The 26,903-nt window shown below is 39.3% G+C and overlaps 1 protein-coding gene across 1 annotated transcript in view; it reads left to right on the top strand.

The window, feature by feature from the left end:
* The window catches only part of NSMCE2 (NSE2 (MMS21) homolog, SMC5-SMC6 complex SUMO ligase), a 126,388-nt gene extending 100,920 nt beyond the window's left edge, over nucleotides 1–25,468 (top strand). The window contains exons 5-7 of the mRNA XM_059866882.1: nucleotides 21,383–21,468; nucleotides 21,779–21,885; nucleotides 25,054–25,468. Of these exons, the coding sequence (XP_059722865.1) occupies nucleotides 21,383–21,468; nucleotides 21,779–21,885; nucleotides 25,054–25,174 (314 nt within the window). The 3' untranslated portion in view covers nucleotides 25,175–25,468. The remainder of the gene's footprint in view (nucleotides 1–21,382; nucleotides 21,469–21,778; nucleotides 21,886–25,053) is intronic.
* The last annotated feature ends 1,435 nt before the right edge of the window (nucleotides 25,469–26,903 follow it).

The following is a 26,903-nucleotide window of genomic DNA, read 5'->3' on the forward strand; positions in this document are numbered from 1 at the left end:
CATTTGGGTATAAGATATTCCCTGCAATTAAGACTAAGAAATAACAGGAAAACAAGAGCCATTAATGAGAGATTTTCCCAGTGCTGAGGTTCTGGAGTTTCAAGTTTCATTTCAGACTTAGGGAAAACATAATGTATTTGTAGAAACTTCTCTTGCAGCCTTGGGTATTTCATCCTGCTACCCTTTCCAGATTTTCCTGGCATTCTCCTGCCCAGCCTATGCTTGTGCCTGTCACTCCCACCTATTCTGCAACCCAACTGCTACAGTATTTTTCATCTTACCATCCTAATTCTTGCCCAATTCATCTGCCATGTGCCACTTGACTTATTACTCAAATCTGCTTCCCTTCCCCTTTCTGCTCCTATGCCTGGTTCTCTGTTTTTATTCACTCACAGTCTCTGCAGACTCAGTTCTAAGCTACAGGTTTCAGCATTTTTAGTCTCTCCACATAAAGCACTTACCCCCTCTCCTTCACTGTTTTAGTGGCCTTTTTCTGTACCTTTTGTAACTCCACTTTGTCTTTGAGTTGCAAGAACCAGAAATGCACATAGTACCCTAACTAGGGGACACCAGTGATTGATGTCCAGGCAGGAAGGTCCCAGTGCCATGTCCCTAATGCCACTGCCAGAGATGCACATCAGCTTCTTGGCTTCCTAGTCCTGTGCATTGAGCTGCCTCAGGACTGGCAACTCCAGGATCTCTTTTCTAGTTTGTAACTATGAGGTCTGAGTTCAGCACTGTGCAGATGGTTTAGATTATTTTTCACTAGATTAATCACTGTACCTTTGTCTGTATTGAAGCTCTTCTGCCACCTCTTTGACCACTTACTTTTGTGAAGTTTTAATGTAGTTCCTCATTATCAGAACAGCACTTGGCTCCCTGAGTTTAATGGAATCTTCACACTTGGATATGTCACCACCTTCACATTTCTGTTTCATTACTGAAAATATTGACTAAAATTGGTTCCAACAAAGATCCCCAGAAGGGATCATGGACCCTGCGGCTGATTCTCTTCCAGTTTTCAGTACATTAGAGCATCTTTCCCTAATCCTGCAGAAATAATTTTTTTTAAAATAATCTTTGAAGTGGAACCTCCTACACCTCAGTTCCCGCTTGTGAGGAAATTATTGGAAATATTAACTTCCTAATTAATAATAATTTAGTAAGATATGAGTAAATTTTTTTTATTATTCTTGCTAAGCATTTATCTTGTCCAGTTTTGAGTGGAAATGCTGAGTGTCAAACCCATGACATGATGGTGTCCCTTTCATTGCCAAGTATCTGATATTGGATAGTTTTAAAGTCATTATTTAACACAATTTTGCTAACTTTGTAATTCTTACCATGTGTCCTTGCATAATTCAATCTCAGAATAGAATTGTATCATGTTTGCTGGATTTGGTATCAAAACATACATACTACTCAGGCAGCTGGCTCAGAAAATTCCTGTCTGGATCCCTACAATTTCACAGTATTGTATTTTCTGAAAATTACTCTAATAGAGTCCATGATTTCTTTTGGTAAGTTCACACTACGAATCTGCTGGGAATAAAGGATTAACAGTATAACATTTTGGAATGGTAATTTGGGAAGAAAGGGAGCTAATTCAGATTGTTAGTGTGAAGTTTAATTAATTCTGATGAAGCATCATTCTTGAAAATTATTCTGGTCTAAGGGAGGTCTAGGAATCCTGACAAAGTCATATGTTACTTCTATAGTCTTAGAAGGACAGAGAATTTAGAGGGGCAGAGAATATTAGAGGGTCTTGGTATCTGCTGGAACTGCAGAAAAGTGGCCTTTCACCACTGAGCAGGACAAATGAATTCACTTTTCTTGTCCTGCATTTAAAATTCTTCATGTATCTACCAGGTAAAATACATAGTGATTTTTTCCCCCCTCCTATTTTCTCACTCTGCCCACCCCAGAACACAATTCTGTGATATGATTTATGGTGGTAACTAACCAAAGGATCTAATCACAGCTGTACGGAAACTCAGACTTACTTAAATCAGGTCTTAACTTCTGTTTGGCCTCTTCTGGCAGGCCTCCACAAATGGCAGAGGGGTTGTTCCATGGCCTTACTGAGCTTTGCCAGGAACCATTGGCAGGATGCAGAGAGCAAATCCTCTGAGAGAAAATCATTAAGAGCAAACAATGCTAATTTGTGTTGTGAACAAAAATATTTAAAAGCTAGGAAGAAGTTCAAACATTTTAACTGTGCTTTTAGAAATATGGCAGGAATACTTAACTTTCTTTGTAATTTTCCCTTGGACTTCAGGAATGATCTTGAGCCATCTGAGATCAGTAATTTGTGTTTATATGATCTTGCATGCCAAAAATACTTAGGTAACTGTAACTGTTTACTTTTAAAGATTTTGTTGTCATTAACACAAGTCTGCAGAAGGAGGCTGTGCAAATAATTGCATTAATATGTAGAATTTGTTGGAACATTTTGTGTGAAGACAGGAAAATAACGTATGGCTAGATACTTTTGAGCTTGTGGATAACTAATGTTCTAATCTGAGTGCCAGCCTTACCATAAGGTTTCATTCAATGCATGAGGTAACCAGCAATACCATTTCTTAGAAGAGATGCTGATTGACTCTTATGGCATTTACTGGCACAAACTGACCCCGTGTTTAGACACAGGAGGAGGTGTCCTGATTTCTTAACACAGAGGCACAAGTGAAAGAAATTCTGCATAAGAGCACCCTGTGAATGAGAACATTTTTGTTCAGGTGCCTAAAAGTCAGATTGCAAGTGATGTGTTAGACAAGTTTCAAGCTGCTGCTCTCTTTTTCTATAGGTTTTCTGTTTATACACTTTGTCTTCTGACTCTCATGATTACATTCAAGAGTTGCTTGTTGAATAGCAATGTAAAAGAGGTATTCCCTCACTAAACTCGCAGTTCAACAAAGCAAAACAAATGATTCTGTGACTTCCTTAGAAGGGTCGTAATTATAAAGGCATCCTTGATTTATTAGCATCACCAGGTTTCAGAATAGCCCTTCAGGATCAGGCAAACAATGTGATTTCTCAAATTCATTTTTGATGTTGAATTCTAGAGAGCTTAAATATTTTTCTTTCTTATTCCTCATTTTGTAGGCTATTTTGCAAATCTGAGTTGTACATTCTGGCCTAAAAATTGTATTTCAGCCCTTTCTATGTCCTTCTCACTGTTGAGATATATGAAAGGGAGAGAATCATACAATCATAGAATGCTTTGGGTTGGAAGGGACCTTAAAGACCATCCAGTTTCAACTCCACTTCCATGGGCAGGGACACCTTCCACTAGACCAGGTGCTCAAAGCCACATCCAACTTGAAAAGGAGCATCCACAACTTCTCTGGGCAACCTGTTTCAGTGACTCATCACCCTCATGTTAAGAATTTCTTCATAACATCTGATCTAAACCTACCTTCCTGCATTTTAAAGCCTTTATGCCTTGTTCTGTCACTCCATGCCCTGGTAAAAATTCCCTCTCCAGCCCTTTTGTAGCCCCTTTAGTACTGGAAGGTGCTGTAAAGTCACCCTTGACCCTTCTCTTCTCCAGGCCGATCAACCTTAAGTCTCTCAGTTTGTCTTCATGAGAGAGTTGTTCCAGCCTTCTGAGCATCTTTGTGACCCCCTCTGGACTTGCTGCAGCACTTCCATGTCCTTCCTGTCTTAGGGCCCCCAGAGCTGGCACAGCACTCCCAGTGGGGTCCCACAAGGGCAGAGCAGAGGGGGAGAATCACCTCCCTTCACCTGATGCCCACGAGGTTTTTGTTACAGCCCAGAACATGTTTGGCTTTCTGGGCTGCAAGTGCACATTGCAGGGTCATGTTGAGCTTCACATCAACCAACACCCCCAAGTACTTTCCATCAGGGCTGCTCTTAACCCACTCTCCACCCAGCCTGTATATATTGAGATACATGACCAGGTGAAAAGAGGGAGGTTAGAAAAGCAAAGAGACATGTATAAACTGCAAATACTAGTTGAAGCTGAGACTGGTTGAAGTCACTCATTGACAAAAGTCTAGTGATGGAATAAAATATGTGTATTGTGTCTATGACACAAAAATGTTAAATCAGCAGAATTCTGTAAATATAGTCTGTGAAAAGTTTTATGTTGTTTTTTTCTTTTCAGACTGCCTCTAAAGAAACTAACATTGCTTGCATACAAATGAAATATCCTAAAATGAGATGGTGATTCAAGTTTTACCTAAATGACATATATTTTGAATATATAAAACACTGACAAACTGAAAACCAAAAAAATCTTTTTTAATAAGTATGTTCCAGCATTTATAGCTGCAGAAAGGAGAAAAGGTTGCCTGAATGAACTGGTCAACATGGTATAGTTCAGCTGTACTTTTTCCACAGTTAGTTTCTAAGCAAGTGTAGTTTTTGTAGCTCTTCTCTTATTTTTTCCCCTTGTTATAATTTTTTTTTTCATTGTAACGAACACACAAGTCTACACTTCAAGTGGATTGGCATAGAATACACAAATCTGTGCTAAAAGATTAGTGGTTGTGGTCTGCAGCCAGGTATTGGCACTGGTACTACTTTCAAGGTACTGAGGAACTGCATCTTACATTAGACAGCATGTGACTAGAAAAAACCCAGGAAGCAAAGGAAAAAGCTTAAAACTTTATCCCTCCCAGCTGAATGCCCTGCTCTTGAAGCTTCAAAGTCATTCTCAAGGTTTTTGGCTCTTGTTTTCAATCCATTGCTTCAGCTGCACAGTGATCCTGCTTCAGCAGATGTCAGCGTGTCTCCTTCCTTAGTAGGGCTGTGAACTATCCAAGAGTAGCTGAACTTTTTTCCTACTTCTTAGTTACTAAGAAAGGGAAAGACTGCTGCTATTGCTTTCTCTTCCTGGCATATTTTGAAAGAAACAATATTGTCTCTTGGTATTTTGAAAGAAAGAGTTTGGGACTCTAAAAAAGCCTTAGAACTTTAAAGCTCTGATGGTAGGAGGTTTTCCAGAAAAAAGCACCAAACTCCCAAATATGAGAGATCAAAAGTGCTGTTATCAACATGTGCTCTTTGAATCTTTAGCAGTTACAAGGTCCCTACAAACAGCTGTAGATCCCTTTGCTTAGGTGACTTTCCTGAGGCACTGTGTAAGACTTTCCAGCACCTGACTTGGTGCTCTCTTCTCTGCCAACACAGTGGCTGGGCACCCTTGCTGGAATCACCCACAGAAGAATCTCTCAGTTTTACATAGCAGGTACTCAAGCAAGGCAATAATAAAAATGTGTATAAAATACCAAAACAGATAAAAACATGCCATAATGTGAGTTAGTTTATGTATCCTTGTAGTACCAGTTCTGAGGCAGAGCTAACTTTGGCCACAGGATTTGGTTATCTCGCTCCATACTGATGATTGCTGTACATTTTCAATTAGCAAGTTGGACTGCTATAATAATATAATAGGTTCTAATATAAGAACCTTCCTGACCATCCTATACTAAAATTTCTTTATCAGCTCTCCCAGCTCTCATTTGCATTCTGGGAAAGGGAATCACATTGTAATTTGTGTCCTAAAAGAGAAAACCTCAGGAAACCCTCAGAAAACTACCTAATCCTTGTAAACTGGACTGCGTGGCTGACTGGTGTGCCACTGCAACAAATAGTAATTAGAGGCATGCTCGAAGCAAGGCTTTCATAAAACTGAATGAAAAGTGTGATTCATTTCCCACCTGACCCACCCATTCAGCCATTGACATGTCTGTTGTCCTCTTTTGCTTCTTCTTTTTCTTAAGTTTCAAAGGGAAATAACATGTCTGAAATAGAAGACCTGCCTGAACATATTCCTCTTCTATATTTAAATCAATTTGTAAAATAATGTTTTGATTATAAGGGTACCTGATTTCTCAAGTGTTAATAACTCTATGCATTTTCACCCATCTACTTGTGTACTAATGACAAGTAGTGCTCAGTGGATTAAATCTTCTCTTGGCCTCTGATAAGAAAGTTTCCATCATTTCCAATCATACTGAATATATGTTTCTAATATTGTTAACTACTCTATTTCAAAATATTTACATATAACATTAAAAAGCTGTGTATTATCTCACACATAATGTACTTTCGTAAAGAAGTTTGTAATGTTGTGCTGCTAACTTAAGATTTCAGTTAGCGACTTGCTTTTACAGTAGTATAATCCTTAACCCACTTTAAACATTCAAACATCCAATAACTAAATCTTTATGATGTTGCATATTAGAAAAGATGCCTGTGGCTACCTATGCCAGACATGTTTGCAGGATTAAAGTGAGAGTGTAGTAGGGTGGTGCTGATGCTACTGCTTTATACCAGTTTTTTATCCTTTTTTCAGGGTTTTAGATCAGTGTGAGCAGGGTTCTAATTAAATTCTTTCTATAAAATTTCCCCTGCATCTTCAAAAGCATTGTATTCTTTGTCTAAGTGTTACTTGAATTCTAAATTTTATATAATCAACAGACTAGAAAATTTTTTCTCAAGATTTTGGCCATGACAGCAGTATATGTAAAGAGGGATTTCCATCCTTCAGTGAGTTTAGGGACCACGAGGTGTCTGTGAAACACAATTAGCAAGACTGCTGGTACTGCCCTCCTGGAGCTCACTTCATAGTCAGGATTGTAATATAGAGTCAAATTCCCTAGTTCAAAACTAAACCAAAATGAAAAGAACCCTCTCCATTTGTAATTTTCTTGGAGGAGGAGAAAGTATTTCATAAGACCCTTGGAAATTCATGCGTGTCAAAAGTAAAAAGAGATAAAAGACATGTACATTCTTGGATTTGTTGCTGGGTCAGTATGCAGACAGCAGAATGCATAACTTATATGGCAGCATATAACAGTGTATATGGTCAACCCCAATATCTGAAATGCAGCCTCAGTTTACCAAATCCAGCCAGTCAAAACAAACAAATAGTCAAAGATGTATTCCTGTTTCCAGAGTGAACTTTAGTCTTGTGGAGACCTGATTAGTGTGCTTTGGAGACCTGTAATGAGGGAGAGCTTAATTATTCAGATTTATCAGCTTGCAAAGGTTTTGGATGATCCCACATAAGCCTGTTCAATCAGCATTCCAGAATGTGCAGCCTGCATGTTCAGCAGTGGTCGTGGTTTGTTTAAGCATGCAATTTAACCCTAAATGCCAAGATTTTCAGTAATATTTTCCCTTGCCTGAAGAGATCCCCTCTTCCAGACAATTGAGCTTATTTGAAAAGTTTCACTTTATATACTGCATGAGTTATTATTAATTCTGTATATAGTGGCATAACAGCACTGCCTGTTTACTATATAAAGATGTGTTCCCTCCCCCAGAATCTTGCGATCCAAGATAAGTGAGAGGAGACAATGAGAAAGCCATACTAGAAGAGGAGGGTGTGGAGTAAAACAAGAGACAGATAAGATGGCAGAACAGAACCTGACAGATAGGCAGGAGCAGGCTCTGGGAGCACTTTGCCTGTGAGGACCTCCCGACTGCAGCCACACCTGGCTGTGCTGGTGCTCCACGGCATCACTCACTTCCCCACTTCCCCTCTGCTGGGGCACCGTGGCCAGCCTTGGTTCTCAGCCTCACTTGTTTACTCCAAAATGTCCCTTTGCTTTCTCTCATGCCACCCCTTCATGAGACACTCTCCAGCAGAAAGGGAGCTCTATAAAATTAATTTGCCTTCCCTCAAACTCCCCCTTCAAAGACTTGTGTTGTAGAAACATAGTCCCTGAACCAGCACTAAGCTAACCCTAATAATATCTTTTTGCTGATTAAAAGAAACTAAAAATGCTCCATAAGTAAAAGCTGTATGCTTAGCTAATCTGTAGAAACAAACATACTGCTTGTACACAATCACTCTCACTCCACCATCTGTTTGCTTCCCATAACTATTGCTTTGTCTTTAGTGAAGTGTTTCTTGGCTTCTCTAGATAAAGTTGGTTTTAAACTTGCACAACTTTGCAGCTGGACACATAAAGTGAAAATTACGAAGAAGAAAAGTAGAAGGTGCTTTTGACAGAGAAGTAAGGTTCTGTTCTAAACCTGAGTGAAACATATCCCAAAGGATACAGCAGAAGAGGTAGCACTGAAGAGGTAGAAGAAGAATAAAGGTTGGAAAGAAGAAAGACATTTTTTTTCTTTTGACAGAAATCTGGGAATAATGTACCCAGCAGTTCTTCCTTTATGAAATCTCCAGCCATCAGCATGAGCCATAGTTTCCATTTCTATGCACCAAGTAGCTTTCTGCCTCAAGAAAACTGAGCAAAATTCATTGGCTTTTATCAGTGAGATTCCCAGGAAATGCAGAGTCGCCTGTGATCACAGAGAGCATATTAAGGTTAGAGAGTTAAAGAAATGTCCTGCTCCTCTTTTTGAAGAGCTCTTCTGGCAGATCAACCTCTATAGTCTTTTACAGAAAAGTAGGGTGAAGCTTTCAATGGAAAAAATAAGAATAGAAATACTAAGCTGTTATTCTGTCTTTGACAAAATAATTCCACATCGAGGATTTAGCTTAAAGGAGTTGAGCTAAAAGGAGCTGTTACAAACTTGACTTGTTTTCTACCTTTGCAATAATTTTATATATTTCATTGTTCTTGAGATGGCTACAGTAGTTGTCCAACAAAGTCTTCTCAGGGAAGATGCTTAGACAGCTACGGATGATGCCAAAGCCAGGGAAAATATGGACAATCTAGATGTTCCAGAAAGCACTTGTGGACTGCTGCTGTGCATCTTAGGTGTTCCACAGGAACAGCAGGAGAGGTACTGAAGCAACCACATATACATGCAAAGTAAATAGTTTGCTCTGCCACTGCATTAGCAAGGAAACCACTTCAAACAACTCTCTCTACCTAGGGAAAAATGTAGTAATAATAAGCAATAGCAGAAGTCTCCACTCCTTGCCCCAGAGGTTGTCTACTAATCCTTAGGAGCCTTTGCACTCTGCAGGCTTCCTTTTTCTATCCTCATTTGTCACTGCAAAAATATTTGTATGGGTCACAGGCATACTGCAATTAAAAAAAAAAATATTAGAGAAAAAATGTTCACCAATGAATCCCTTTATATATGTAAAGTAAGCAACAAACAATGCATGTTCTCTGAGGAAAACAGAAACTTGTTAAAGAATCTAGAAATCCTTCCTGCTTGTGAATTGCTGGAAGCCCATTGTGCTGATGCTTCTCAAAGGGAACTGAATGCACTTGTGAGGGTTTTCTTTTCTTTCATTTCAAAAGCATTCTCTGGTTTGAGATCTCCCCATAGCTAATTAAAACAAGAACACAGGGCGACATTAGTTATGCACCAGAGTGGGAGTCAGAAGATGTGAGTTCGGTTCCCAGCCCTGCCACTGACTTCCTGGGTGACCTTGGGTGAGCCTCTTGATGTTGATTTTCAAAAGACCTCTAGGGCCAAATTTTCATATTGAAGTTTGGTTTTCAAAGGAGCTCAGTATCTAGTGATTTCCATGATGTTGATTATGGCGAGAATTTCAAGCAAGCTCAGCAAAAAATAGGCTGAGCTCATTTGAAAATCAGGCTCTTAATCTTTTTCTGCCTCAGTTTCCCATCTCTGACAGTGCTGGTGAAATATTTCCCTTGCTTGTCCTGATTGTTTAGACTGTAGCTCTGCAATGCCAGAATTGTCTTTTCATGAATGTGTATAGTGTCTTGTACAATCTTGTTTAATCTCTGTTATGGTTTTTAGGCATTGCTGTAATGATTGTTACACCAGTGTTCTGTTTTAGCAAAGAAAGAAACTGTAATCAGAAGAAAGCCTAATTATTGTGTTGCTTCTTGGATTTGGGTGAAGATCTATACTGATTTCTTTATTATTCTTGGGAGGCTGTCATGTGGAAAACCCCAAAAGCTGTATTTAAGATCAGGATATGTAGGTGAGCTGACTTCTCTCGTCCAGCAGGGACAGTTCATCTATCAGAGCAGCCGGTCAGGTCGGTTTGGCATGATTTGATTTGTCAATAAACTTATTGACTGTCTTCTACTACCTTGTTGTCCTTTAGCTGCTTACAGTCCAATTGTTCAATAATTTGCTGAAGAAAATTTTCAGGCACTGAGTGGTGTGAATTTCCATACACCTTCCTGCCTCTCTGGTTAATAATGTGATTCTGTTTGTAGTTCCTACTGCACCAGCTCTGTTTGCACTTTTCCCACACTGCTTTCATGCTCTTGCAACATCTCAGAGCAACATAACATTCTCTGTTGGCAAAGGCATAGAGTGCTTCTTCACTTCATAAGTGCTGTTTGCTTCCTGGGACCCACTACAACCCATTCCTGAAATTCCAGATCAGCATTGTCAGTGATAATCGAGCTCCTGGTTTCAAGCTCTGTGCTGTACAAGCCAGAGGCCAAATGTAGTAACCCAGGAATGTGTGATTGCAAAGACTGTCACTTCCCAAGGAACTCTGCTTACTGCTAAATGACTGCCCTTTCCACATACCTGTGGGTGTCACTAATACGGTGACTCTTCCCTGCTAAGTTTGTCATATATGGGTGGCCAGCACCTCAAGCAGCTGAAAGTTTGGAAGTGATCATTTCCTATGTTTACAAAACCAGCATGCACTTGCTGCTGTTTTCCAGATTGCCCTGTACTCCCAGGCTAGAAATAGTTATTATTCAAGTATGTGCCCTCTGAAGAGTCCTTTTGATACTTTATATTTTCCTTTGCATGAAATGGGATGCTGTACCTTGATTAGCTCTGCAATGAAAAATCTAGCAGGACGCCTCTAGGAAGTGTATGATCTTGGCTATTTTTCAGTTAAAGCCAAGTGTGTTTTGTCATGGGGAGAGCTTAACTGTGCCATTTGTCTGTGACTAGAATTTTCTATTGTTCCATTTTTTAAAGGAGGGACTCCCTTTTTGGTCTTTACTAAAAGTGCCTTTCATTTTCTTGATCTAACAAATAATGTTCTAAACTGTGTTACATGTTGTAGTGTTGGCATGCATGCCATGCCAAGGTGGTATTTGATTTCAAAGAACTGTTATCTGCCAGAACTGGTATCTGTAAATAAAACCTTGGAATCAGGGAAATACTATACATGGTTTGGGTTTAAGAGACCTTTAGAGATTGTCTAGTTCCAACCCCTCTCCCATGGACAATTTCTGCAAAATCAGGCTGCTCAAAGACCTGTCCAACACTTTCAGGCATGGGGCGTTCACAGCTTCTTCTGTTCCAGTGTGTCACCACACTCACAGTAAGAATGTTTTCCTCACACCCAGTCTAATCTGTCCTCTTGCAGTTTAAAAGCTCTGCTCCTTGTCCTCTTGCTGCAGGCCCTGGTAAAAGTCTCTCTCCAACTTTCTACTGATCCCCCTTAATATATTGATTTAGTCCTTAACAGTTTTCCATTCCTTCCAGTTACTGAAGCTCCCCCATATTTTTACTAGCTCTATCCAAATGTATAGAAAAGGAGGAATCTTAAACTACATTTACAAACCTGAAAGTCCCAGAAAACTGAGCTAACCTAAATTCTGGGTTGTAAGGCTACAATCTGCTTGATTTCTGCTGTGAAAGAAGCACTGACAAAAAGGTAATTCCTTGGAGTAGCTCTTTTGTATTCAGTTTTGGTTTCCTTCTGTAATTAATGCAGTTTGATTGTTTCACTTATATTAAACTGTTTATTTTGAGATATAAACCCTCAGTCTTCCTCAGCATCATGTAAGGATCGTATGTGTTTCTACAAAGGATGAAGTGCCAACCAAATAGTGCAAGAAAAGTTAATAGCTCTTAAGAGGTAAACTATAATGTTATTCCATTCTGGTAATAAGATAAAATAACAAGTGTAACGTTAACTCCTTTGCTAGAAAGATGAAGACTGTGCAGGATGCCCTGTGATTTAGCTGTGTGCTCGTTATCCCTATTACAAAGCACCAGTGACACTGCAACTGCTGTCCCATCAGTTCCACATTAGATTCCCTTGTTCTGCTTGTCCTGCTCTGCCATTCTGCTTTCTGCTGCTGTGTGCATCTCTTCTGAGGCTGTTCAAGTCCTTTCTCTGTCCCAGTTCGCTCCCCTATTAAAGCTGATCTGGAGGAGAAAGTGTAGGCATAAAGGGACCTTGAGGGTTTAAAAGACTCTGCCTAGTGTTGGACCTTAGTTAAGCCCCTCACAGTCATCCCAGCATGTTTGATATAAAGCACAGTCATTTCCAGATTGTCTGTTATCTGCACCACGCAGAATGTCAAGGTGAAGTCAGAAGTGCACGTTTTGTGATATAAATGACAGCCATAGAATGATAAGAGTTTTCTGATGCATGTAGCATTAAAGAAGATGCACTCTGCCAGTTGCACTCTTGGCACATGAGAATCTGCAGAAAGGGATTTAAAATAAATATCAATCAGACTTAAAATTAACTCCTAATTACCATCAGAAGCTACAAGGCTTCTGCAGTTATAATCCATGAGTATTTATAGCTCAGGGCTCTAGCATTTTTTCTACTGACTGCCACTCAAGAAGCCTAATCTTACATCACAGGACAGGTTGAGAAAAATCATCTCAAACCAATGACAACATTATGTTTGGCTACACAAGACCACCATGACATTGTTTTGGAGGATGCTCTATATACTGGGATTGGGAACATTTTTTGTTTCTTTTAGAGAACATTTTACTGAGGGTTATTACAGTGAAGATCTGCTAATGCAGAATGTCTTCGTACACACACAGGCAATATGTCACCCTGCTTTATTCTAAATGGAAACCATGCAGTTTTATGATTGAGCAATGGCTGACTGCTGTAAGTCCCTCTTAAAACCCCCCTAAACAACAACTCAGTTTTATTTCTTATTTTGTTTTGATATGAATTATTATTTCTTCTTTTTTTTTTTCATGTAGCTCAGCAAAGATGTATTATTTTATAAATATGACTTACTAGAAAATTACCATGTGTTCTCCAGTATAAGTGTTGGTGTTCTTAGAATAAACAACCAGATATTGTGCAATTGCTAGAACATACTGGGTTTTTTCTGTGTTGTATTTTTTGCTTTTAGTGTGGAACTGATGCATTCACTGAGAATGTATTTGGAAATCGTTTGTAGCCTTAGTTACTCAGGGGTAAGACAGTGTGGTCTAATGGGAAAGACAATGGGTGCTGGTGGTTCTGGATGTATTCCTGCCCTGTGCCTCAGTTTTCCACCAGTGAAATGGTCACAGTTGTATAATTGACCTCTTTCTGGAGTGCTTTGTGTTGAAGAGAAGCAGCAGGGTGTTAGTACTTCTACAAATGATTTGTTGTTTAAGAAAAATTCCTCTTCTAAGGAGATTGTCAGGACTGTGGGCTGGTAACCAAGGCAGGAGCAGAGCAGGAGATGCAGCCCCAAGCAAGTACCCAGCCAGTGTCTGAAGCAGTGACAGGCAATTCCAGAGGTGCTCCAGGCAGTGCAAAGCTGAAGAATTCAGAACAACTAGAATGGTGAAGTTTATATGGAAAACACAGAAAAAAATATTTCTAATAAAAAACTTGGGAAATTAATGCAACTTCTCTTTTTATACATCCTAATAATAAAGCTCAAAAGGTTTTGTGCATATATATAGTGCTTCAGTGCACATTGAATTATATTCATTTGATGTTAAATTTTGAAATTAAGTAAACTCATTCTGAATGTAGGTAAGAATTTTACAAAGCATTGTAAAGTATTGAAATGCATCACTAAGAAGAAAATTACAAACGCTGTCTTCATTAAGACTAATTTTAAAATAAAATACAGCACCTAAAAATTTCTTTCAAGTGCTTCAACATTTATGGGGTGGAAAAAAGGGTATTTTGTTCCCACCATTTTATTTTCACATTTTCTTATTTGTATTCATGTCTTTATTCAAGAACAATATTTTACATCAGTCTTCTGATAAAGGGAAGCACATCTGTTCTCCCCTCCTTTCTTTGGGTAAAAGGGGTAGTGGAGCTCGTTTTCTCTATTATAAATCTGCCCATTCTCAAAGGTGACAGATTGCTCATTCCTGTGCTTTCTCTGCAGTTTCAGAACTGCTGAGCCTGTGTCATTCTTGCCTATCACAAAATCAACAGGTTAGTCTTCAGGGATTACAGCTTCATCCCTTTCATGGTATAGTTTATAAATATTCCTACCTGTGCCCCCATCACGTGACAAACTCCATGTGTCTGTATTCACAGCTCTCCTGGCACCAGGGCACATTACTCTAAGGTGTTTTCAGAGAGCTGTTTAGAATAGGAAAACAGAGAAGTCTTTGTCAAAAAGTCTTGTGAGGAGAGTGTGAAGAGACAGATTGGAATGGCAGTCTGATTGATAATTTTCTAGGGGTCTGATAATTGGGTGTAGCTGGGGGGTTTTCTGCTCCCTGGTTCCATAGCAGCCTGTTGGATGGACTGCTAGGGACCACTGCTACCTGGTCTGCTTGCCCCATCACTGCTCTGTGCATTTTCTATCTGTTATCCTGGAACAGTTCTGTTCAGGAGCATATTCTAGCAGAAGCTTGTTCCACCTGAAAAGCCCTCAGCAGTTCACCTTTTTAGAAGTGAATGTCTACAAGAATGCACACATGACATACTGAAATAGGCAAAGTGACTCCCAGCCACAGGACTTACAAGATACATGATGTTACCTTTTGTTGACAAATGTCATAGACATGATTTCTGCTTGTAGAGAATACTTGCAATGGACTGTTCTGAAAAAATATGAGTTAAATTTACAGAGTAGACCATCCAGGGACTGCTAGGGACTTCTGCAAAAATGGATGGGCCTCCCCTCTGCTGTTGATACCAACAGTGTCCTCTCACTACTCCAGCCCAGGATTAACAGTGCCTTCCTCAAGTCCAGTGTGGAAGTGGATTAGGCTAAACAGCCAAAAGGCACTCCTAGTGCAGAACAGGAGTGTCCACACACTGAGTTAGTGCCAAGTAGTTAATGCATTCTGTATTCACACCCTCGCTTATTTTGCAACAACTTCCCTGTGTAGGCAAGCCCTACATGTTCTTGTCATTTGATGGTTAGCATTGCATCAGTGACATTCCAGATTCTGACCACAATGTTAGTAATGGAAAGTGGTTCATCTTCTAATGAAATGCTAGGCTTTTTTTTTTCCTGGTTGCATCTTTTGCAACTTTTTCTTTCATGTGCCTGGAGTGAATTTCTTCATTTTTTAAATGTGTGTGATATTCTTCTCATCTCTGATACATGAAATTATGCTCTCTAAGCATGGCAATTGCCTTTATAAATTATACTTCATGAAACAGTGATTGCTCAGCCTTTTTTCTTCTGAAGAGCAGGAGAAAGCCCAAGTAATAGAAATGTTCTTTACATAAATTTACAATTTAGTTATTTGTGTCTGATATATCTTTTCCTCATAAGATATTCCAGTTTTCATGATTTGCTCATACTGTGGCATCCTTCATACTTGCACTCCATTGTCACATGCCTGGCCTGCATTCATGTAGACCTAGAGTTTCCTGGTTATTTAAGCAGTGTTTCTCAGTTTGGTTTATTTTCAGGAAGTCTCTGATACTTAACCTGCTTCCTAAGTTTACATGCCATCGTGGGGTGATGGTGGTTAAGATGGAAAAATATGACCACATTAGGTTTTCCAGAAACAGTAGCTCCTCTGAGCTTACTGATGAGCCTTCATGACATCTTTTTAGGTAATCTTCATCTCCCCCAGCAGCTTCTTCAGGTTGAGTCCAAGCAGCAGCAATGAGGAAACTGCAGTTTAAAATGTCACCCGAGGACTGTGAAGTGTGGATTTCTCATGTTTTTTGCAATAACTGAAGGAGCAAGAAAGCTGCCTCTCTGTTTGCCTACCAAATTGAGTTGTGTGGTTTATAATCAAAGATATCCTTTCTCTTCTACAGACACAGTTCCCACTGAATTTCAGTGGGAACAGTCTGAATTTCCCAAAATCTAGAGGCAAAGTTGGTCTCTTCTCACTTTGATTAGTGTGTGACTTGGAGATTTCGCAGGGTTTTCTGGAGCTCTTGTTGGTTTTCCTTTCCCTAGGATTTGTAGTCACATTTTATTAATATATTAAACAGAAAATTGTATCTAGCTGCAAGTGTCTTTCAATGTCCTTCACTTACATTATTTCTGTAGGAGTTGTCCAATAACATTTCCATCAAATCACAGCTTCTCTTTATTTAAAGGCCATTCTGAAAAACTGGCATCAAGGACCTCTACCCAGTAGTGAATGGGTAAAATGGGAACAGTATTTCCATTTAGAATAGAGTATTTTAAAAGACCTGTAGCTTAGTGGGACAAAATACTGAAAAAAAAAAAAAAAAGTGCTCTGAATTTGATGGCATTAAAGGAGGTTTTAGAGGATTGATGTTTAGTGCAAGACATGATCCTTTCCTTCTTCACTATTATGTAAAGGAACTAAAAATTTGCTAATACATTAATCTAATTTGTATTTCATACTCCAGGAAAATAAGAATGGCTTATATTTACAGGATTGTCATTTTATTTTGGATTGACCAAATGCACCTCTGTGTGCTTTTTACACAAGTATCTGTCAAACAGGGCACATACAAAGCACTTGGCAGTAAATTACCAGCAAGTTGCTTGGCCTGGGCAGGAGCAAGTAAATTTGCAATTGCAATCTGGAGCAACATGTTAGAGGCCACCTTCCTTAGATCAACTTTGTATTGCAACACCAGCAAGTAATCAAATTGTAAGGTACTTCAATGCAAAGCCTAGTTTGGCTTGGTTGGCAAATTAAACTATCATATGCCTCTGGCAAAAAGCACAAAGCCTTTGAACTGTTTGACTGCAGCTGTAGCTTGCACACCTTATTTTCCCTCTTAAAAATCAAATTAAACTCTAACCTGCAGCCTCTGCAGTAATTTTCAAGGAAAATTAAACTGTTGCTAACCTTTCTAGCAAAGATAACTGTCTCTAATCAAGCTGAAAGGTCCGGCATGAAATTCCCCTCTCCAAGTTTAGACAAATTAATTGAAGGAAAACTCCAGGGCTTATTAAGTATGAAGATACTACCTCTGACTCAGGAAGTCCTTGGCCACAAATTGCTAGAGACTGGAGAGTTTGCCAGGAAGGTATTGCTCTCTTCTTCCCTTCTTCTTTCACTCCTACAGCATTTAATGCAGATCCATCCCTAGGGAAGGACACTGGACAGTTCTGCTCTTCTTCTCTGGACTGAAGGCTAACCCAAATTCAGAGCAGTGATGGGCATGCTGACCCACTTTCAAGCATTACCTGCTGTTCTCAGCAGTGTCAGTCCTTCCTTTAGACTTGGCCCTGGCCTTTCCTCACCCCAGATGTCTTCTGACTCTTAGAGCACAACTCTTGGATGTGACAATGTCCTTCACCTCCCCCACCTTTCATTATTTTCTGTGCCCTGCTGACAGGAACACTTGGCATCTGATTTGTCCTCATAACATTCATGTTTTTCTTGGAGCTCTCAGAGATAGGATTTTTCCCAGCCTGGATGAGTTGCTGTTATTTCTATGGAGTCAGCAGTACAATAGACCCTCTTGGGAGCCAAGACCTTGTCTGTCTGGTGGCTCAGGCTTACAAAGACTCAATCCCACATGCTTAACGTTACCCTTTGATTCTCAGGATTAGTGTCTGACTGTGGCAGGTGAGAAGGCAGAACAGCCCAGCATAAAAGGAAAGAAATCAATTGAGTTTACATTGCAACATGTACTCAGTGAGAACCAGGTTAGAGAAACAGAAATTGGGGAGAGGGCATTGCTGACACTGGGAGCAGTGAGCAGACAGCAGTCTCTTGGTCACAGAAATAACAATGACAGTGGTGAGGATTTTTCCTCCCATGTTTTTTTAACATGTATATTATCTATGCTTAGTATAATTCACAATCTAGCAGTTAATATCTCTGCACTATGATTTTCCTATTTCTTAAAAGTTGGCTTAAAAGTTCTGAGTCTCTCTCAGCAGAGTAAGTAAAAACTGAGCAAAGGCATGTTAGTCACAATATTATCAAGAGATGAAAGTGATAGAGATATAAATTAATACCAGCTTTTAATTAAAATTGAATTAGTAAAAAAATTTTTGGCAGTTGCAAAATTCATTATGACGTGTTACCAAAAATAGATACCTTTATAAGAATGCAGTTTTATTACAACAGCTGTAAACATCATTGCTGAGATAGTGAGATAGAAAATGTGTTACTAATACTCATAACATGTTTCAGTTGGCTGGAATGGAAAACTAGAAACTGTTAAGGCACTTAATATGTGATCTCTCCGACTACCAAAATAGATGTATGCACTTCTGTTACTTAAGGCAACATCTGAATTTTGGGAACAATAACTTAGTGTTTTCTGCGTCTGGTTTTAATTTGCAAGGAAAACTCAATTTTATAAAAATATAACCTGACTTAGCTAAAGTATATATGATCCAGTGGTTTTACTTCTTTCTGTAGAATAGTCAGACTTGTAATTTAGATCCTCCAAATTTTCATACATTTCATTTGGTAAAAAAAAATCTCTTTGACCTTAATGAAAACATCTTCCAATATGAGGCTACAGATATAGACCTACAGTTTAGAGCATCTTTCTGACCAGCTTAGGATGTGTGTGTGTGTCTTGTGTAATGTCTGCAAAATTTACTGTCACTGAAAAAAGTGATTTTCCTTTCTTCTCCTGTAATGTAGAGCATCAAGCAATAACAGCAAATCTGTGGGTGGTTTATCTGATTTATGGTAATTTACTATTGACATGCTTGAGGTATTACTTGCATCATCCCAGTCTTGCATATTTGTTTTTAAAAATATTAGCTGCTTATGAAAAGGAAATATTTTAAATAATTATTCATTTGGGCTGTGATCACCTCTTGAAGCCAGGGCCCCACTCTGATAGGCTGTATACAAAATCTTTGCAAATGAAGTGCAACCTGAAGTGTTTAAGATTGCAGCAAGAGGACAGTTTGAATCCAAGAAGATTAATATACCCCACCTACAAGGATTAGGTCTCAACTCATAAAATTTTAACCATTAAACATGAGGCATCTGAATCACCTCCAAAGCCAGTATGGGGAAAAGTTACCCCAGCCTGGGATAATTTGCTCTTTCCAAAGCTGCCACCTGCCAATAACTCCAATATTGCTTAGCCTTGCTGTCTTAGTGGGATTTCACCCATTGCTTGATATTTCAAAAGCTTTATTTTAAAATCCCCTTTTTCCCAAAGTTGTGCAAAAGTTGTGCTTTCTTCAAATACTATGTGCTTATGATAGAATAAGCCATATATATGAGCAATTTAAGAATAATGTGTCACAGAGTTTTTTTCTGAAAATGGGTGACTAACACAAGTGCATTTGTGGTGTCCATACCATTGCAGCTTTGGTATTTATAGTTAAATTGTGCCCACTTTTCCCTTCTGATTTGAAAGTGTTTGTCTTTGTTAGGTGGTCAGTATCTGATGAAGGTATGTTAATATTCTTGGAGATTAAAGCCTTGAAATTATGATTGACATTGGACATTTGAGCTCCTTTTCCCCTAGAATCCAACCCTGTTGATTGAATGAGACCTTAGTAGCAGGCACAGAAATATCCTTAATGAATGCCTGAGTATTCCTGTGGTATTCACAGGAGTAGAATCATAAGATGGTTTGGGTTGGAAGGGACCTTAAAGGTTATCTAGTTCCAACTCCAATACCTGGGGTAAGAGCACCTGGGTCAGAAACATTCCTAAATACTTGGAATATTGAAATGGAAAGAAAGGCAAGCTCTGTTAAGGAGGAACGTCTGGAAATAGGCCTGGCATACAAAGAGGTGCTGTGGTGGAGCAATGGCTGCAACATCAATGCCAGGAGTCCCCCAGCCAGAGCTGTGCTGGCTCCCAGGGCAGCGAGCTCAGCCTAGGCTGGGTGTGAGAGGTTTTAGTTGTTCCATGGGTGATGTCTGCTGCTATCATCCGGAAGGTGATGGTATCACACAGGCATGCAGGACTGACCATAAGTTAGGAAACCCTGGTCCCTAATAGATGTGGAGCACTGAATACCAGGGAGGCAAAGATTGGCTGATAGTGTGCAACAGCAGCACAGGGAACCCAGGCTCAGGCACTGCAGAAGGCAAATCATGAAGTAATTCTGTACTCTCTCTGTTCACTGGTGTTTCTGACTCCTTCCTCCCTTGGGGTGCAGCTTGTGCAGCTAGAAAGAACAACGTTCTCTTTGCTTGGGACACCTTGAGGACTGCACCCCAGGGCCCTTCTCTGCCTCTGCAAAGGCATTGCAGAACTACCCCAAAGGAATGGAAAGCTATGGCAGGTGTTAAGTTTGCTGTTATTACCAGATAAGATTCAAAGATAAGCAAATGCATTCAACTAAAAGCCTAGATTTACAATAACAGAGGAGAGCTAGAAGATAAAACAACATGTATGTAATTCATTAAGGCTATACTTAGCTCTCTCTCTAAATATATATAAATATATGTGTGTGTGTATATATATATATATGTGTGTGTGTGTGTGTGTGTGTGTGTGTGTATATATATATATATATATATATATATATATATACACACACACACACATATTTGTCTCTTCCTTAGCTGCTCCTGTGTCTCAGCTTTTGACTTTGGCTAATTAACTTCTGCATGGAACACTAGTTGGTGTGCCCCTGGGTGCACAGATTTGCTTATATCTTGCTCTCTTCTTCTGGCAGAGGTGGAGACCTGCAGCTCCTCCAGCTCTAGATGGATTTATACTCATTTGTCTGCCCTTTATTCCCTGGCATTGGGCCACTGGGTGTTTTCTGGGAATTGTCAGAAATTTTGTTCTGCCCCTCCTCTTTAAGATTACTTCAAGAACATTTCTGTTGACTGTGACACTTTTTGGCTTTTGTTTTTCACTAATTATAGTCTTATCAAAATACAACATCATCACTTTATAAATGATGCATTATGATAAACAGTAGAGGTTCCTTTTAAAGTGTGTACAGTATGTACAGGCTATACAGCAAGCCCATTTATGACACTCAAATACAAACTGATATTGAGGGTAGGACTGCCAGATCTGCTCCACCTCATCTTTTGTTAGGTTCTGGGGTCTCATCTGTGTGCAACTGGGTTTTGGTGAACTTGAATAGTGAATACCAAAGGTTTTGCATATCTTCAGGCCAGCCTGCTCTCCTTCCCAGCCTTTCTCTCTGGCATTGCCTGTAAATAGTCATACACACACACACACACACACACACACACACACACACATATTCACACATTCACACAAAGTGGTTACAATATAAAAATCCACAATTTCTGAAAGACATTCTAGTACAGTATTTTTTGCAGTGTCTTGTTCATGGAGTGGTGCAGAAACATGCTGTGGTGTTTTAGATATCACTGTGAGATAGTGCTTGGCAAATATTGGATTTTATTAGCTTATTTTAAGTATTGGCAATCTACATTAAATAAGAAACATTTTTTTTTTTCTTTTTTTCCCATTCTACTTTCTCATAAATCAGATCATGGTAATGACACCATTGAACAAATCGATGAAGATATAGCTGTGACTCGGAGTCAGATGAACTTTATTTGTCCCATTACACAGGTATGTATCACTGCTACAGTAATTGACAGGGAAGTAGTTATTTCATATTCTTCACTGGTTTGTTTCTTACAACATTATATATAACTACAATATTATAAATTTTAAGCATTTTCAGAAAAGAGCAGTACTGCTTGGGAAGAAAACCCATGTAAGTGGGAATGTAGTTACCAAGCAGGACCTCATCCTGTAATTTGACTGGAAAGCCATGTATGAGTGGCAAACACACTTCCTGCTGTTTCACATAAAATCTCAGAAGAAGCATTTTCATGGGCATTTTCAGTTCCTTTAAATCAATCCTTACTGGTTACAGGTGACAATGAAGAGGCCAGTGAGGAACAAGGTCTGTGGACATATTTATGAAGAAGATGCCATTCTAGAAATGATCCAGACTCGAAAGCAGAAAAAGAAAAACGTCCGGTAAGCTAAAAAGAATGTGTGGAAAGGCTATTTGCTTTGCTGTGTAAGTGGAATTTTACTCCACTTGTTCTAGGAAATGTATTTGGATTGGAAAGGCTGCAGGAAGTAAAACTTCAACATCTGCCTGAGTCACAGCCTCCTCATTAGTACCAGACATGTGAAGGTGCTTTTCTTTTTAATGAAAACAGTGTGTAAGAAATATTCAGGAATTATGTGGGGAAGTTAGAGCTACTTGTACCTGCACAACAGAAGTAAAGAGATTTCATACAGCCATGACCAACAAAGAGTTTCCTAAAATTTACTTGCTGATTTGTTCCCACTGCTTATGTAGCAAGCCTTGAAGTAAATGAAAAAAAAAAATTCCTCCATGCACCTTCTTTTGCAGTTATATTCCAATACTCAGAAATATTAAAACAACTGAGTGTTAAAGTGAGAAATATTAAACCACTGCATTTTAGGTAGAACAGAATTTAAGAATGAGATCAGATAGTGCAGTGCAGTTCCGACCATGATGCAGTTAAATAATTCTTTCCTTATATCACCAAAATAGTCTGTCACTTTTCCACATGGGACATATGTTTTTGATTGAAAAGATGGAACAGATGAATTTTTAAACCTCAAATTCTCCACAGTAAATTTGAAAATTATAATGATTTTAAGAAAAAAACAGAAAAAAGTAGAAAAAGAAGAGGCTTGAACATTAATGCTTTTTGAAGCAAGTTGAGAGGACATATCATCTCATCATTGATTTCACCTTTGTTTTTGCACCATTCATGCTAGACCCTCCTGCTTTGGGGCTGATGACTTCATGGAAACTTACCAGTTGTGGACTTCTTAATAAATGTGCAGTTTGCTTAGGAAGGTCTGTTAGGGACCAGCAACCTGATTTCCTTGAAGATAATGCCACAGGCAGCTTATTTCCTCCATCTGTTGCTCTGGCATTTCTGTTAGGCTCTACACAGTCCTCCATGAGGGTTACAAAGGTGGAGCTGGAGTTTTTATTCCATGCTCCTTCCCTGCTACAGGAAAGCTATAAAACCAAGCATCAGTTGGGAAGCCCAGCCACTATCTCAGTGTCAAGACAGCTTGAAGAACTAGATGGAAGTACCTTGCTTTTGTTACAAAACGTGGGGAAAAATCTGGAATGGATGCAATATACTGGGAATAACAACAAAACCAGCAACATGGATGGACAGAGACTTGGCTGGAAAAATGAACAGGAATTGGGTAATAGCTCTCAAGTTGGAGGAACGTGAGTGTTCTGGAGGATAGGGAGAGGCTAAAAAGCATGTGCTCAACAGGACAAGAATACTTTCTCTGATACTGAATTTAGGATGTTCATATCTAAATATTTCTCTGTGTTGTTAAATCCATCAGAACAATGTCAATTTAGGAGAAATTGTTGTGGTGGATCAAAAGTTTCAGCTCTGCTGCAAAACAAATAGGGTCACATGACTGAATTTATGACTGAATTTTATTTTAACTTTTAAGAAATGGAAGACTAGAGAAAATCTGGAGTTAAAAAATCATAACAGCTGTACAACATCCAGCTTTAAAAGCTCCCTTAGCCCCAAACCAAAATTATTTGTGTAGTCTGAACACTGGCAGTTCTTAATATTGAGCTTTTAGCTGGCAGCCTTACCCTTTTTTCAGCACTTATTCCAGTGAAATAGAAAAGCACACACACAGCAATGCCACAGCTTCACTGTAACTAAATTAAGAAGGACTCCTTGGTTTTCTCTGCCCAGTCTGACCGACCTACTGTAATTTCAAACTTTCTCATGAGAATGCAGTTACTTTGAAAACCCACCATCTTCTGTGGTGGGAAGACAGGCCAGCAATTGCAGCAAGTTCCCTATTCAGTATCCCAGTCTGATGGCGTGGCTGCTGGGCTGTGCTCCTGCCAGGGATATTCCTGTGGGAGCAGGTGTCCTGGCAGAGCAGGGCAGGATCCTCGCTAGCCTGACTCTGGAATCAGGGCTGTTGCTCACTCTGCAGACACAGAGTGGCTGTTTCCTCACAAGTACTTCCCAGTTGGAATCCTCAGGATGCCTTCAGTGCCCTTGGCAATGCAGTGCCTGCCTGCCAGCCCTTCAGCTGACGTACACACAGCCCGTGCTGACAGACTTGTCACACACTCCTTGAGGCAACTCTTACGTCTCTTGGTTTGCTCACTAGTTTCCACTGCCTGGAAGGACATACTAATACTTTATGCTTACAGGAAATGTGGGAACCTTTCTGAGCCCTTGTTATTCATTAATCTGGCAAGCTATTGCTGCATTAAGGTGATAAATGGGAAAACTGAGGCACAGAGCAATTAAATGACTGATCTATGACAAACACAGTAACCTGTGGACGAATCTGGAGTAAAAGTTATGAGTACTGAATGTAAATAAGTTCAGCACCTCAGACAAACGTTACTCTAAGAGAGGAAAAATTTCAGGAAAAGTGCTACTTCTTACTATAGATACCATCTGTGTATGTTTGGGCTGCCACCAAAGGAAAATGACCTTTGGTCCCTGAATATCTTTTAGCCTGCTGTCTTTATCTGGCTGTTTCAAGTAGCTGTAAGACATTTTGTATTTGATTTTCATCTAGAGGCTGTTAATTTGGCCCCATTTCTCCTTTCTGAGCTTTCACAGCTCATAAAAAGTCAGGTTGATTTTTACACCAACTAGATAGCCTGCTGATTCACCAGTCAGTCATGGCAAGACTCACTCCCTTTTGTTTCCCTAAAAAATAATTTCCCTACTTATCTGCCAGTGAAGATTATACTTCTCCACTGCAGTTTAGTAAGGTAAGCAGTATCTACCTGCAGTTTTTAGAGGACTGCAGAGAGAGAAAGCAGCACAGAAGGGTGTCCATGCAGGGCTGAAATCATTGCTGCTGAAGGCAGCTTGTGTGCTTGCAGCAAGAGAGTAATCTACAGGTGAAAGACTCCATCTCTCAATGTGCACCTTCTTTCCTTCCTTCAGCTGATGATTCCCACCAGTTGAGATAGATTTATCTTTTTCCCACACAGAGCTGGTGAAGAGGACAAGAGGTAACAAGGAACTGAGAGAAAGAGTGGGAAAAAAAAAAGAAAAGCTAGCAGATGTTATGCAAAAGCCTATATCTGACAAATACAATTCTTCCAATTTAATGAAGTCTCTCTTTTCTTTTTAACAGATGCCCTAAAATGGGCTGTAGCCATGTTGATGTAAAAGGATCAGATCTTGTACGAGATGAAATACTTAAAAGACTGATTGACAGTCAGAAAAAACAAAGCTGGTCAACACTGGACACGTGAGCTGGATAGGCTACTGCCACAAAGAAAATTTGTTATTAGAGGTCTTGTCAGATAAGTTGCTAATTCTAAATGGGCTGTATAACTGATTGTTATTTGTTAAATGTTTCATTTATAGGTAAATCATTGTTAAATGTTTAATTTATAGCCAAAGTTGAGGTCTCTGCTGTAACTGAAAGCATTTTTTGAACTCAGGAATATAAGGAATTCCAGTTAAACTTGTTTGAGTTTTTTCTACCTTCCTGAATTTTTAAAAGCTTGCTTTTGGTAAATAAAGTATATTTTGCAGCATTTAAACTTCCTTTTCAGTGTGTTAGTTTCTTCAGCATATTAGAGATGCAGATCCTGCCAGCATGTAATAATGAGTGCTTTGCTCTGTATTGCAGATAGTTCTGTTACTGTCTCTGTAAGTCCTGGGCATGGCTGGAGTAGGGCACTGTGACCAAGGATTTTCAGGGCTTGGGACCATACCCATGTTTTAACACAAACCTTGGAGATGAATTTGCAGAAAGTGTTGCACACTTATACCTTATTTGTGGCCACAGAGAACAACCACTCAGCTTTGTTTTTTTTATAATTTTGAACTCTCTGCCCTGACTTAGGCTTTTCTTTTGAAATTCAGAAGCATTTAATACAGGCTCTTTTCATTTGGGAATCCCAGAAGGCTTTACCTTTATATTGTAGGCTAGAAGACTCCAATTATTTACAGAGGTATTCCAATAACTGAATTTCAGATAGTACAAATGTATTGTAACCATATGCCTTGGGTTGAAAAACAGTTAATCTTTTTATATAAGCTTCAGATATCTATGCTTTTTGGCACAGATCCAGAAAAGAACTTAAACTTTGTCACACTATTGCCTAAATCGATCTGAACACATCAGGCAGATAAGGCATATATATACATGAGTTAGAAATAGCCTTGGCAGTCAGATGACAATTATCTCTTGGGATATGTAAGCAGAAAACACAGGTTTCTTTGAGCTTTGGGATCCTTAGTGAGCTAGATGGTGTTTTCCTATGTAATTTTTCTGAATTTACAATCTGACATTTAATATAAAATGTAGCTGAGGTACCCATGTGCTAAGGTTTTCACTCTGGGTTAGTTTGCTAACAGCTCTCCTTTCATAGGCCATTATTAACCCCAATTGCACTTAAGAGCACAAACCACTTCAAGCTGAAAATTGTTATTTTGTAATTGAAGAATATTAATCTGCAAGCTGATTTCATTGCTGAAAAAGAGAACGGAACCATTACTACTTGCACTGGGCTTTTGTGTTCAAAACACTTCATGGGAATTGGCTGGCTAATTTTCATCATGTGGTCTAACCCCCGAGGTCCATCCTTTCCCAACTCTGCAGTGAGCGTGGGTGCTTCTGCCATGGAAGCCCAGCTGAAGTAGCTGAAAGGAACTGGGGGGTGGTTGGGCAGTATGTACTTGTTTGTATTTTTATGTGTAAAATCAGGTCCCTTTTAAAATTCCTCAGGGCTCAAACCTGTAGTTTTTAAGGTGGGTCACCGTTTTTCAGTTAAATACCACAAGGGAGGATGTTAACAATAGCATTTTTCAAGAAAAAAACAGGGAGGGGGAGGGAATGTCCTTTTTGTTTCATCTCTAAGTTTGTGGTTAAATTTATTCTTGAACCATTTCTAAGCAGAATAGTCAGAAACAGGAACTTGCATTGGTTAAACAAGCTCTGCAGTTTCTGGCAGAGGTGCATTAAGATTGCCC

Source organism: Haemorhous mexicanus, chromosome 1, assembly GCF_027477595.1.
Source record: "Haemorhous mexicanus isolate bHaeMex1 chromosome 1, bHaeMex1.pri, whole genome shotgun sequence".
NCBI classification, from domain to species: domain Eukaryota; kingdom Metazoa; phylum Chordata; class Aves; order Passeriformes; family Fringillidae; genus Haemorhous; species Haemorhous mexicanus.